At 40.6% G+C, this 14,876-nt stretch overlaps 1 protein-coding gene across 2 annotated transcripts in view; it reads right to left on the minus strand.

Moving 5' to 3' along the window:
- Window positions 1-1,655: 1,655 nt before the first annotated feature.
- The window catches only part of cnksr1 (connector enhancer of kinase suppressor of Ras 1), a 71,823-nt gene continuing 58,602 nt past the window's right edge, over window positions 1,656-14,876 (minus strand). For both annotated transcript variants that reach the window (XM_084310262.1, XM_084310261.1), the window contains exons 15-21: window positions 12,211-12,284; window positions 8,344-8,415; window positions 7,212-7,285; window positions 5,244-5,305; window positions 4,380-4,467; window positions 3,825-4,006; window positions 1,656-3,311 (exon numbers count right to left, since the gene is read on the minus strand). In XM_084310262.1, the coding sequence (XP_084166388.1) occupies window positions 2,874-3,311; window positions 3,825-4,006; window positions 4,380-4,467; window positions 5,244-5,305; window positions 7,212-7,285; window positions 8,344-8,415; window positions 12,211-12,284 (990 nt within the window). In that variant the 3' untranslated portion in view covers window positions 1,656-2,873. The remainder of the gene's footprint in view (window positions 3,312-3,824; window positions 4,007-4,379; window positions 4,468-5,243; window positions 5,306-7,211; window positions 7,286-8,343; window positions 8,416-12,210; window positions 12,285-14,876) is intronic.

Here is a 14,876-nt window from a genome sequence, read left to right on the forward strand (position 1 = left end):
CCAAGACTAGAGTGCACATTACTGCTCTTTCACACATTTAATCTACAGCCCCAGTTTATTTGGTAGAGAAAACGTTGTTCAGAAAATAATGTGCACCACCGCACAGAGAAACAAAGCCGACGGAGGTTTAGCATTTCCAGACTTTTACCACTATTTCAAAGCGTACTCTTTAAGACCACTGACAACCTGGTTTGACTCCCAAGCATCTGTATCCTGGAGAAACTTAGAAGAAAATATAGTAGCACCACATAGACTGCAGGACATAGTATACACCATATTATCAATTAAGCAATGTGAATTGAAATTTGGCCCTTATTACACATGTGATCCGGATATGGCGTGAAACACAAAAAAAATATTCTAACCAACATAAATGGCATAGCCATACTCCCCTATTCAATAACAATGCACTCCTTATTGGAAAACGACCTATCAGATACCCCAAATGGGAAAAGCAGGGCATACACACATTGGGAGATGTTTTCAACAAACGTTTTTTTTTTGTAGCTATCAAGATATACATAACAAATTTAACCTCACCAGTTCCACATATTATTTTTACGCACAGTTATTGGATTGTTTGAAGGCTCATGGAGTCCCATTAAGGATACCAATTGAGCACCACAGATATCACAAATTCTTCTATGAAAGAGAGACATCGAGAGGCTTCGTATCTGATTTTTATCATCACTTACTAACGTCTTCGTATGGAATCCTTCCCCTAGACTCAGTCTGGAGGAGGGATATACCAGACTTGGAAATAGATTTTGATTGGCAAGAAGTCTGGGCAAAAATTCGAATTGCGTCACGCAACCCGGACCATCAACAAATTAATCTTAATTATATTCATAGGACATACCTGACTCCTATAAGATTGAACAGAATGGGACTTAAACAAGATTCCCTATGTTCCTTATGTACAAATGGAGATGAGGGTACATTTATGCACATGTATTGGGATTGCCCACCGGTTAAGATATTCTGGGAAGAAGTGTCCCAGCAATTATCAGAATTCTTATTTCTGTACATCCCTCTGTATTGCTGTTGAATGATGTTTTTCAGTTTGCAGCCCCTATACAGCTAAAGAGACTAGTTTTATCCGGTCTCACAGCTGCTAAAAAGCTGATAGCATCACGATGGATTCAACCGGATAAAATGTGCCGGAAGGTATGGGTTCTTAACTTCTTACCTATCTCGATGTGATTTATCTAGAAATATCTACAGCAAGAATTTTAGGTGTCAGTGAAACCAACATTGCAATCTGGTTAGAAGTGGTGGAGAGAATAAAAGCTAGCATATGAATTGTAGTGCCTAGTTAGAAACGAATGAAAATGGATGGATTATCCAAGTGGGGGTCCGGGGGGGGAGAGCGAGCAAGAGGATATGTATGTATTGTATTAGATAGCAAGTATTAGGTATATATCTCGTAAACTACATTTATATTGATTCAAATGGTGATTTACATTGGATGTTTACTGTTAATGCTTGTGTGTCTAATTTTATGTTATGTTTAAATAATAATAAAAAGAAAAAATACAAAAAAATATATATAATGTGCATGTAGTGAAAAAGTACAAACGAAATTGGTTTGAAAGCAAGGCACAACTTTCATGGATCTGGACATTAAGATATCCCAGAAAGAAAAGTGGATTTGAATTTAATGATTTCCATGGCCATTTATTCCAACAGTCTTGTACAACAGAACTCATGCAGAGGGAGAAACCTCGACAAGCTGCATTTGTATGGACACACACACACACACAATAGATTAAACCCCATGTGGACATATCCACACAAACATAATGCTCTCTCTCGAGCTGCGTGGGAAATAAACAAAACAAGGACTTAGAATGTGATCATATACTCTCTATACGTTCCCTACTCAGACAAACAGATGAGCCTTTCTCACCACGCAGACGACATCATGACACATTTTGAATTAAGATCATCACGCTGCCTTTTCTTTATTCACCAGTATTACCCTCACAAAAAGGCAGGCCTTCCTGTGCAACTGATACCATCAGGCATTCGAGCATAAATCCTCATCCATGCATACGTTAAGTCACGCTATTGTTCTATACTGCATTTGCGGCATACTTGAGTAATATGGACCAATAATTACCTGTCACGAAGCTTGGCAACGAACTGCCGCGCAGCTCTCCCGTATTAATTTGCAAAAGGAGGGTGACACATTTAAATTATAATGCAAAGGGCTATTGAGGAACGTGGTGTAAGTAAAAAGGGAAGGATGATTTTGATTTCACCAACATGGTGTTAATACATTGTTCCTCGAACAAACTTCTGACATCAACATCTTTTTTTAGATTAAAAGTATACCTTTAATAAGGTAGTCAATAAAACAAACTTACGTTTGTGGTACAAGGATTAAAATTGTATTTACACAAGATATATAATACAAAGAAATAAAAAGATTTGATACAGAAAATTCTCTCTATTTTTTTCTTTTCTTTTTCCTTTAGAAGAGTAAGACAACCTTAGAATCCCATAAATATATACTGTATCTATGAACATAGAACAACACTTAAAATAATTGTTCTTTCTGCTGTGGTAGAAAACACACTTAAATTCTTGAATCACTTAACAATGTTGTGATCAAAGCAGGAGGTCTGGGTCATGATTAGACTATAGCCCAACCATTCTGATACCTATGAAAAACAACACGCAGGCCTGACCTGATGTAACTTGACTCATCCTTTCCAACACATTCACAACAGAGTGCAGAGTGTGGGGAACAAACATCTTTCACACTATATCGCATCACAAATGTCATCCATTTATTTGACTTTTTTCCAACGACACAAGGTCATTTTCCAGTGGCATGACCTTCCCAGCCCATCAGCCGGAGCACAGTCTCATATGTAGAAGTAGCTCTCTGTGGCTTCTGCGCTTGTCGTCTCGCTTGCCATCTCGGTCAGCTGTCTATTTATGGAATCCCTCAGGGAACCCAGAGACAGTTCTAACACCGGAGAGGGTTCCGCCGGCGGGGAATCGGGCACGATCTCCAGGAGGACGTCGGCCGGTTCCGCGTCGACCAGCTGCTCCCCGTCGCTGAGGCTCAGCCTGCACGCGCCTTCCATCCCCGCGGCGGCAACCACCGTCTCCGCCGCGCCCGTCTCCGTCCCGGTGGGCGTCGCCTCCTGAGCCGCGCCCGCCTTGTCCCTCGAAGGGACCGGCTTCTCGATCTCCAGACACAGCTCCTCGTTGTTCTCCTTCCACAGGCGGAACTTTGGAGCCGTCAGGTTGGAGTCGTCCAGGATCTTGTTGATCAGCTGCAGCTCGGCCTCTTTAGCCTACGAGACAACAGGGGACAACATTAGCCGTCAGCATTCATTCACACCGAGCACAATGACTCAGAGAAATTACTGTTCCGTATTGATGTTCAATCACTCAGACATGAGCATTTCCACTTCAAAAGAGGTTACCTTATTTCAGTTTGGGTTTTTTTGTTATTGATTTCTGTCACAAATGGTAATGGAGAGAATACACACGACTCCAGGCAACATGGTCTTGTTTGACTCCTCAGTTGGGCCCTTAGGTATCATGTCATGAATAATGACAGGTTCTTAGTGCGTCGACGCTGAGTGAGCCTGCCGTTCTCACCGAGCATGCTGTTTAACCGTAACAGGAAGATTTATTTCTATCACCAAATCACTAACATCTACGTTTATGGTGGTAAGATAGTGAAGATACTTGAATTGGGTACAGAATTACATTCTTGACCCTCTTACTGGGATGTTTTGGGAGTGAAACCTAGCCGTTAAGTGAGGCACTGTGGTTCCAAGTAATGGATGAGTGGTCCTGACCTTGAGTGTGCTTTGCAGGGCACGGAGCGTGTGCACCTTCTCGTTGATGACGGGGTTCTTGTTGCGTCGGATGAAAGACTTCCTGAAGTGGTCGTGTGTCTGCGGCTGATCGTGGCCAATCAGCGAGACGCCTCCCTCCTTAAGCCCGTTGAACAGCAGCCCCATCTCGTCCACCGGCACACCTGGAGGGGAGATGGATGGAAGGGGGGATGAGAGGATGATTTGATGAGGGCAGGCGGGACAAGGGGGAGACAGAGATGCGGGTGGGGGTTGATTGATGAAAGGGGGAGGAGGAGAATATAACAATTCTGAATTATTGATCGGTTGTTTAGCCAACCCAACACAAACAATTAAAAAGATACATCACAATAGAGAGGGAGAGAGAGAGAGAGAGATACAGAGAGAGCGACAGAGACAGAGAGAGAGAGATCGAGACAGAGAGAGAGATACAGACAGAGAGAGAGAGAGACAAAGAGAGAGAGAGACAAAGAGTGAGAGATACAGACAGAGACAGAGAGAGAGGGAGACAGAGAGAGAGCTATGTGTGTTCTATACCTGTTCCTCTGCTGCCCCCTGTTGTAGGACTTGATGGCACTTTGTTCTTCCTCCCTCTGGGGCGAGGAAGAGTGTTGGACTGCACTTTCTAAGGTAAAGCACACACACATAGCAGTGATAAGAGTGATACCCAAGTGTGTGTGTTTAGATTCAAATTTCTCAGTTCAAATCTATTGTCATTATACAGCACAAGTACAGTACAAGGTAAATAAGTTTGGCATCCAACCAGAGTGCAAATGTAACAGTAAAATGCAATAGTAATATACAACGTACATGTGATTAAACTGGGTATAAAATGATAACATTTGTACTACTGGGTGTAATGCTAATCAGATGTGTATATACAGAGTTGTAATATAATATGTACAGTAATACAGGTATAAAGACAATAAGGCAGTAGTCATACTGGCCAACAGCGTAACTAGTAAGAGTAGGTAATGGTTATGTACAGATATAAATATAGTATCTACAGATATGTAAATTAGTTGTGTGCAGTGTGTGTACGTGTATGTGTGTGTGTATGTGTATGTGTATGTGTATGTGTGTATGTGTATGTGTGTATGTGTATGTGTATGTGTGTGCATGTATGTATGTATATGTGCACCAGCGCTTGGTGGCACATGTTGGTGGTTATGTCAGTAGGTCTAATGGTTTTGAAAGTTAGCAGTCTCTGGAATAAACTTTCAGTACGGTGGTTTGAAAACTGCAGGCCTACCAAAGGAAAATGCATGATTGTGTTTGAGTTTAATAGGTAATAGGTTGCCAGGCTGTATGGCAGAACCTCTGGAATATCTGAACCTTATTCACATTTACATATACGTGATCTGTACAGTCATGTACTGTGTGTGATTTGACAGTTCAGACCTTGTCTCTTCTGCGCGGTGAAGGGGACCCCTCGTCTTCGGAATCCGTCTCGCTGTAGCAGTCTGTCCAAACGCAGACAAAACACAAGACCGCCGATGTGACTACGTGGCTCTACACAGGCAGGGCGCCAGGACTCACGATGGCTTTAAGCCGTGGGTGTTTCAGCCACTGTGTGTCGTGTGCCTGGTGCCTGGGTGCTACACGCTGGTGGGCGGAGGAGGCCATTTCCGCTCCACCTTGTCAACTGCTTTTTGAGTGTCTAGAAAAGTGCTATATTCATTCATTCATCGGTTCAGTGGTTCAGTTAACACAACATCTCGATGTCTATTAGAGACACGCAGACCATTTCAGTGGAACTGCATTACCAGGAGAACAGCGTGGGCCCAACAGTACGTCCTATCAGCTACAAGGAAACCATGAATGGTATTAGAAAAACACTGCAACAGGAAATACACGTGGACCCATTTAGAATGTCCACGTTGTTATATCTGTATATGCATTTTCTATGTCCTGGGCCCCGTTCCCCGTACCTGGCTAACTGAGTTAGCCGGATAATTTTCAGCATAGCTTGACTTAAGGCAGACATTTCCGTTCCCCGACGTCGGATTTTTCTCACAGTCTAGATCCCATTATACCATTCTGAATTATGTTTTTGTGCTTCGTTTGAAATGTAAAATAATAGGTCTGCAGTAACGCTGATAATAAATCATATTCAGCCTATGAATTTACGTTGTCCTATTATGCACGTCATATTTATACGGATACGGTGCTCGCGACACACACAGTTATTTTAATAACGGACTAAACAGATCATTGCAAATGTGAATCCCGCAGGGATATTTTTAATGAATGAAACCTATCGGGCATTTGGCTCTGATTAGTTTCATATTCTTTGCTGTGTATTTGCTTAACGGAGCGCCCGGATTGTGTTTCATTCAAGCTGAAGCGTCTATGCGCGGATTGTGGATATGAATTATGAGGAATCTGAATCTGTGGAGTGTTTAATTGTATCACTGTCACTGTGACAGTGTCACACGTTATTGTGATATTGTAACTGGGTTTAAAATATATGAGGAGATGCGCTGTTTGATGGATTTGATGACGTGACGTGACTTGATAAATTGAATGAGCCTTTGACGTTTTGATGAATGAATTTGAGAAAATGCATTTCAAGCACTGTTATCTGATGATGAACATGAGGTGTCACTGGTATAAACTGAAGGTTAATCAATTCAATGCATGTATGGATGAACAGATTAAAACCTGATTAATAGTGTAACTGCAAGCCTCCCTCCAAGCCTCTCTTTGGGAACTATGTATAATATTTATATAGTACATAATACATAAGCACATACAGTAGGCCTACAGATATCCTCATAATATAATTCGTATCAATTAGATATACTATTTGGGCTTGTTTTTATCCTTATTCTGAAAGAGTTGAACAAATTATTTTCGCTAGCAAGATCTCATTTGATTATTCATTCCATTAAGCCTAGTGCCAGCAGGCACATTTAAAGAAATATAATCTGATTTATTGGGGTAATGAGGGACTTAAAATGAACCTATAGATATGCATTTAACTTGTCGGCGAGGCTATTGAGCCGTACTGTATTGTACCCATTCTGTAATCTGTTAATAAAGTTTTAAATCAATCAATCAATCAATGCCGTTAGAAAATCAGGATTTCTGCGATCGACACCTGCTGTCTTTTCAGCTGAGGCGGCCGCGCGCAATTATCCTGAGTCTCAAGTCTGGTTCAAATGAACGAGACTGAATCCACCTTCGAGGAACAGGAAAAGCGCGGATTCAAACATCAGGTTAATTGAATCTGGATAATGGGACTTTTGATCGACTTAGTTGAACCAGGTACGGGGAATAGGGCCCTGCTTCCTGGGTTATATTATAAAAGTAGAATTTCAACAATGAGTATAACTCTTGAGTAAAGAATTATTTAAAATGTCCTACCCTCTTCACTGTCAGGTGGATCTTTGTAGAACTTCTTGTGCTTCTGGATGGCTGTTATTAGACAGTTTATCCATCTGGAGAAAAAGGACAACATCAACAACCTCATCTGCTGATCAACAACAACAACAACAACAACAACAACAACAACAACAACAACAACAACAACAACAACAACAACACATCTTGAGGAAACATTATTGTGAGGAATCACATTTTTCATGTTTCAGTTTCCAGGCATAACAGACACATTCGCAGTGACACAATCCATCATATGTGATTGACATTTTCTAAATAAATAAAATTATATATATCTTGGTGAGAGTACAGCATCACTATAATTATGTTTTGTTTCAGGATAAGAAATTAACAGGGGCTTGCTCTGGGTATAAAACTAGAGAACTAGAGAACTGAGAAAATGGCTCTATAAATGTCTTATAAATGCCGAAGAGTCTGTAGTATTGCAAATTAATCAGTAGGGGGCAGTGCAGAACTACCTTTGATATTAATAACTGGGATTCACAAAAAAACGGGATGTACACATGTACTGGTCTGCATATCGTGCAATGGTGTGGGGTCCAGTGATGTTATGGTTAGAGTTAAGGTCCAGTGAGGTTAGGGTTAAGGTCCAATGAGGTTAGGGTTAGGATTAACTAGGTTTAGTAACCCAAGTAAAACATTTAAAAAAGTCTCATTAATGGCTAGTGTGAATTCATTATTTAAAATGTAATATGCTGTTTAAATACGGTAGGAAAGTCATACACCTGTATAGGACAGAAGCTCTGATGTTTACAGTAGGAAGTCACCCGCTGTCACAACCAACTGATCAATGGTTCATCTTGAATGCCTCTCTTCACTTACACTCCATTATACTTATTGACACATGAGCTAATTATCAATTATGTAAGTAGTAAATACATCAATGGCTCCTCTGTGGTTCACCATTGGAATCAGAGCAGTGCTCTGGTTTCCTTAACTGTCTTAAATCATTAATGATGTTTTCAGAGAGAAAGAGAGAGAGAGAGAGAGAGAGAGAGAGAGAGAGAGAGAGAGAGAGAGAGAGAGAGAGAGAGAGAGAGAGAGAGAGAGAGAGAGAGAGAGAGAGAGAGAGAGGCATCTATAATCGATCACTCACTTGCTCATGTCGGTGACATTGTCAGCAGCAAAAATGAAGGTCTGGAATCGCTGGTGGCACATTTTGAACACACTAGTGAAGATAGAGACAGAGACAGAGACAGAGACAGAGAGAGAGAGAGAGAGAGAGAGAGAGAGAGAGAGAGAGACACACACACAGAGACAGGCAGAGACAGAGAGAGAGAGAGAGAAGACATACATAAACATGATGAACTGTGTCCCAGGAGACCCATTTCAGACTAATTAAAACACATCCATCAGCTACACACACACACACACATATATACATACATAAACACACACACACACACTGTTAAATAATTCATGTATTGACTTAATAATAATAATAATAATAAATAATAATAATAATAATAATAATAATAATAATAATAATAATAATAATAATAATAATAATAATAATAATAATAATAATAATAATAATAATAATAATAATAATAATAATAATAATAATAATAATAATAATAATAATAATAATAATAATAATAATAATAATAATAATAATAATACATCTATCTTATATAGCGCTTTTCCAGGTGCTCAAAGACGCTTTACATGGGCAGGAGAGACAAACTATGGCAAAACAAAAAAACAGAACAAAAATGACAAAATAAAATAAAACCGACAGAATTAGAGGTCAAAAGCAAGATTGAAAAGGGGAGTTTTGAGGGCTGATTTAAAAGATGTCAGGGTGTTTGCATCACGGATATGGCTGGGGAGGGCATTCCAGAGGGAGGGGGCAGCAGCAGCAAAGGCCCTGTCGCCCCAGGTCCGGAGCTTGGTCGTGGGAGGTGTTAGGAGGTTGGCATCTGCAGACCTAAGGCGACGGGTGGGCATGTGACGGTGGAGGAGGTCGGACAGGTAGGGAGGGGCAAGGTTGTTGATGGCTTTAAATGTGATGAGTAGTATTTGAAATTGTATCCTGTATTTGATTGGAAGCCAGTGGAGGTCGTGGAGGACAGGGGTGATGTGATCAGAGCGACGGGTGGAGGTGAGCATGCGGGCAGCAGAGTTTTGGACATATTGGAGTTTATTGAGAATAGTGTTTGGTGAGCCGTAGAGGATGCTGTTGCAGTAATCTAGTCTTGATGATATGAATGCATGAACCAGTATTTCAGCAGCGAAGAGTGATAGGGAGGGGCGGAGACGAGCAATGTTCCGGAGGTGATAGAAGGCCGATTTGGTTATGTGGTTCACATGGGGGAGGAAAGAAAGGGTGGAGTCCAGGATGATGCCAAGGTTACGGACGTGAGTGGAGGGGGTGACAATGGAACCATCAATTACTTAGAGGGGACAGAACAGCAGACACATCATTCATGGTACTAAAGGAACATGATGCTATTCTAGAGAGTTGCTCCACCTTGTATTGTGCTACAATGACTTACTGTAGGAGACACACACAATGTGAAACACGTAGACACATATACATCTCAAGTGAAACACGTAGACACATATACATCCCAAGTCAAACACGTAGACACATATACATCCCAAGTGAAACACGTAGACACATATACATCCCAAGTGAAACACGTAGACACATACATCCCAAGTGAAACACGTAGACACATATACATCCCAAGTCAAACACGTAGACACATATACATCTCAAGTGAAACACGTAGACACATATACATCCCAAGTGAAACACGTAGACACATATATCCCAAGTGAAACACGTAGACACATATACATCCCAAAGAAAAGGTTTCAGCAGGTGCTGGAGCAAAACACTTTCATTCATTCAATCTTTATTTATACTCGATAATACACTGAGTAATTAAACTCATTTACAGTGCCGTCGAGATGTTACATACACAAGTGTCACAGTGTGTTCATAAATATAAAGACATCAGACAATCAGAATAATTAAGAGCACATTTTAAAATACATTAACACATTTTTTTAAATCATTTTAAAAGAATAAAATAGCTAAAAATGAAAACAGAGGTAATAATTTAAAAACAATTACATATTGTGGTGACCTGATTGGTCATTAAGGTTCTAAACCGACCCATAGACACAAGTTTCAGTGTTTCCTGCAGGGTATTCCATGATGTAGGGGCAAAAAAGCCAAAAGCAGATCTACCAAGTTCAGTACAAACTCTAGGCACTCTAAGTGTAAGCCAAAAACTGGATCGTGTACGACAGGGTCCAGTGGTCCATTCCAATAAAGAACTAATATAATTTGGACAATCTCTAATTATGGCTTTATAAATCAAAAGATTGCAATGCAACTTACGTCTCTCTGCCAGAGAGGCCCACCCAACCTTATTATATAGGATACAATGGTGAGTACCACCATTACTACATAACTATCACCGGTGATAAATCGAATGGCTGAATGATAAACAGAGTCTAAGGGCTTAAGAGTGGAAGCCGCTGCATGTCTATAAATCACATCTCCGTAATCCAAAGCAGATAGGAACACTGCTTCAACAACTCTCTTTCTACGAATCATAGGGAAGTTGGCTCTATTTCTATACAAAAAGCCAATCTTTTTCCGTAATTTACTGGCGAGAACGCCCACATGATATTTAAATGTAAGTCCTTCATCAATCCAAATACCAAGGTATTTGTATTCTGAAACTCTCTCGATATCAGAACTGTTCAGAGTCGATATATGCAAGTCACTATAAACAATATTTTTAGCTTTGGAAAACAACATGAATTTAGTTTTACTGGCATTAAGCACCAATTTTAGACTAATAAGTGCATCTTGGAGGGCGTCAAAGGAGAGTAAATATTTAGTGGCCAGTTGCACAGAATCAGCAGTACAATAGAGAACTGTGTCATCTGCGTAAAGGTGGCTTTGACAGCTGCTCAGAGATGAGACAATATTATTAATATAAATGGTAAATAAGACCGGGCCGAGGATTGATCCCTGTGGAACACCTTTTGTGATGGGTAGAAGCTCTGTTTGGGCATTTCCCATTTTCACACACTGAAATCTTTCTGTTAAATAGTTTTGAAACCAACTGCAAGCACCTGTATCAAAGCCAACACTCTGCAATCTTTGTAATAGGAGAAGGTGGTCAACAGTATCAAACGCCTTCGACAAATCTACAAACAGGGCAGCACAATGCTTTCCTTTGTCAAGGGCTGATACAATGTCATTTATAACTACAGTAGCCGCCGAGATTGTACTGTGTTTTTCTCTAAAACCAGATTGGTGTGGGTTTAATATAGAGTGCTTTGTGATGAATGTTTTAAGTTGGTTGTTTACCAATGACTCCAGGATTTTTGAACATGGAAGATCAAGGTTAAAAAAAAGTAGCCATTAGGTTAAGATTGGTGCTTAAAGGACCATACCAGTCTAAATATAATCAGTAATCAGCGCACATATTTTAGATTAGGCCTACATTACATGCCCGACCATTTTCCTGAACAAAAAGTTTTGCTGTTAAATTTTTTTTCATTTTATTATTCAAACGTTATGTTGATAAATCATATATTTATATAGACTAAATCTACCCAAATATTATCTCTTGGTCGCACTAACAAAGACACAGCTCCTTAGAAAACATGTTTCTCTCTGCGTACACGTGCACTTCCTTGTTTACGTTGAGAAACTCACTTTTTTCCTTAGCGACTTCCTGGTTCAATACATGCATCGATTTCTTTGCGAGGCTTTGTCCTTGTTAGTGTGACCAGGAGATAGATTTGTGATAGATTAGATTTATCACCATACCAGTACGGACCTTTAAGACCAGGAGGTTCTTTAAAACTGTTGGTTTGAACCCGACAAAGACCTAGTGGGGAGACCTTGTATCTAATACGTTGAGAACTAAATCTAATAAATGTATGGCAACATTGGAAGCAGTGTGTGACATATTCTTGTGTTTCTTACTTCTTTCTCTTGTGCTCTCCTGCACTCTCTATGTTGTAGCTGGCTATCTGGACCAGACCCTCAGCTTTCTCCTCCTGTAGACGGAAACACACACATCCTAAATACTTATCGACAGATCACTCATCACTCACATGCACACAGGATTAAAATATGAACAGAGGTTCCTCGTGCGTTTGAGGAGATGATAAAACATCATCTCTGCCACACTGCCTGCCTTGCTTCCCATTAATGCAGAGATTTAACTGATGAACCAAATGATACAGCTACAGTATTAACTCCATTGCCGACTGCTTATTGGCAATAAATAAATGGATGAGTAAGAACTTCCTGAAACTAAATGAGAACAAAACTGAAATTATAATTATCGGCCCCAAAACAAAAAAATAAACGTTAACCCTTTAATCACCAATGACGTGTTAAGACGTCATTCCTCGCCATGCGTAATCTGCCAATGACGTCGTAGAACGTCTTTGAGATCAATATTTCAAAAATCTGTCATGGCAATCATATTTCACCCACGGAGACATGACGGGTGCTGCAGATCTCCTCTCAACTCTCCAACGGTTCAAGACCGCCATCTGGTGGCCGATCGGCGAATCGCCAAAACCGGAAGTGAGCAGCCGGAAGTGGTGCTCACCCATATTTCGTCCGGCCACTCGCTATCGCTCCCGGGGCTCCATCTCGACACACTGGATAATCGATCGGTTGCCCTAACTCAATAAACAACGTTATTTGGACGTATATAGTATTATACAACCTGGAACTGGACCAACTAGATCGACATCCCATAATAACGATCTTTTTGCTCCAGTAGCATCGCCCAACGCTACGAGGAAGCTGCGGTGAGTTTCAGCGTGTTTGATTATCATTATCCATATAAACTGCTCTGATCTATATATCGCCCATACTACATAAATGATTTAACGTCGGCCACGGACTTATAAAAAATGTATGGCTATAACTCACGTTCTACAGAATGCTGCAGAAAACAATAAAAACATATTTATACTTTAGACCGTATTTTAGTATGAATATGTGAATGAAAAAGTAGAACGTTGCTACATCCTAAACGATAGATACTTGACGTTGAATGGGCCATAGTAATGTCAATTTAGCAATACAATTTAAAAAGTTATAGCCCTGCAAAGAAGGGGAACATCTCCATAGACTTACAGTGGTGGCAGAGAGGTGATTAAGATCAGAATAATCCCTGGCAGATAAAGGGTTAAATTAATAAAGAACCTGGGAGGACTAACCCCTTGGATAAAATCTGAGGTCACAAGTCTCTGGGTTATCATAGATTCAGAACTGAACTTCAATTATCATATTAACAAAGTGACCAAAACACTGTTCTTTCATCTCAGAAACATAGCAAAAGTACGACCATTTATTAATCAAAACTATGCTGAGAAGCTAATTCATGCATTCATATCTAGCCGGTTAGACTACTATAAAGCACTTTTCACAGGTTTCCCTAAGAAAACCACAGAGAGGCTTCAGCTAATCCAAAACTCTGCAGCCCGACTGCTAACCAGAACCAAAAGGAGAGAGCACATTAGTCCAGTCTTAGCAGCTTCCTGTAACATTTAGAATTTACGTGGGCGGTCAGGTGGCGTAGCGGAGATTGTGCTTGTCACCAATGCAAGAGGCTGCGGTCTCGACTCCCGGAGAGTCAGCATTGCCTTGGCTTGGGCTGATCGCTATACTAACTCGTTTGGCTGAGTTAGGGGGAGGGAAGCCGTGGGTGGGTCCTGGGCGTTGTGGACAGCGACCCCTACAGTTCGGTCGGGGCGCCTGCACAGCGTGGGTAGGATCTGGAGAAAGGTAGTGTGACCTTCCACACGTTAAACACTCTCCCGGTGAGAATCTGCGCTGCCAGGAAAGCATGTGACAGTCTCCGGCCTCCCGGACCAACAGTAGGGGGGGTGCGCAACAACCAGGAAGGGGGTTGGGAATTGGCATAACGACTAACAGTGGGATGGGAGAAAAATCGGAAAAAAGGAGGGGGAAAAAGATTAAAAAAAAAATAATAATAATAACATTTAGAATTTACTTCAAGGTCCTTCTCCTTACATACAAAGCTCTAAATGGACAGGGACCTAGCTACATCGCCAACACAAATAAATTACAGGCCAGCAAGAACACTGCGATTGTCAGCTGCTGGACTACTAGAGGCCGCCAGAAACAGTCAAAAGAGGATCGGTGATGCAGCCATTATCAACTACACCCCAAAACTATGGAACAAACTACCCAAAAACATCAGGGAAGCCAACTCGCTAGATATATTAAAAAAGACAGCTTAAAACCCTTTGCTCAGGTATTTAAATGAAACATCAGGGATATCCTGACACAAATTGTACTTTACCTGCACTATTCTTATTCTGCCTACTTTTATACACTTCCTATCAAATTCATGTGTCAGTTCAATGCAAATTTTTATCTCACTACCTCTTATGCACTGTAATTTAAGAGCGCTGCTCTGTTTGTAATTTAAAACTGAACTTTGTAAAGAAACTCAAAGTTGAGAGCGATGCACTGCTCTGTTGTTCTATAAGGTAATTTAGAACTGAACTTTGTAAAGAAAACTCAAAGTGTTAAGAGCGATGCACTGCTCTGTTGTATATAATATTAGAACTTTGTAAAGAAACTCAAAGTATTACGAGTGA

The sequence above is a fragment of the Notolepis coatsorum genome (genome assembly GCF_963971535.1).
Source record: "Notolepis coatsorum genome assembly, chromosome: 3".
In the NCBI taxonomy this organism is placed as follows: Eukaryota; Metazoa; Chordata; class Actinopteri; order Aulopiformes; family Paralepididae; genus Notolepis; species Notolepis coatsorum.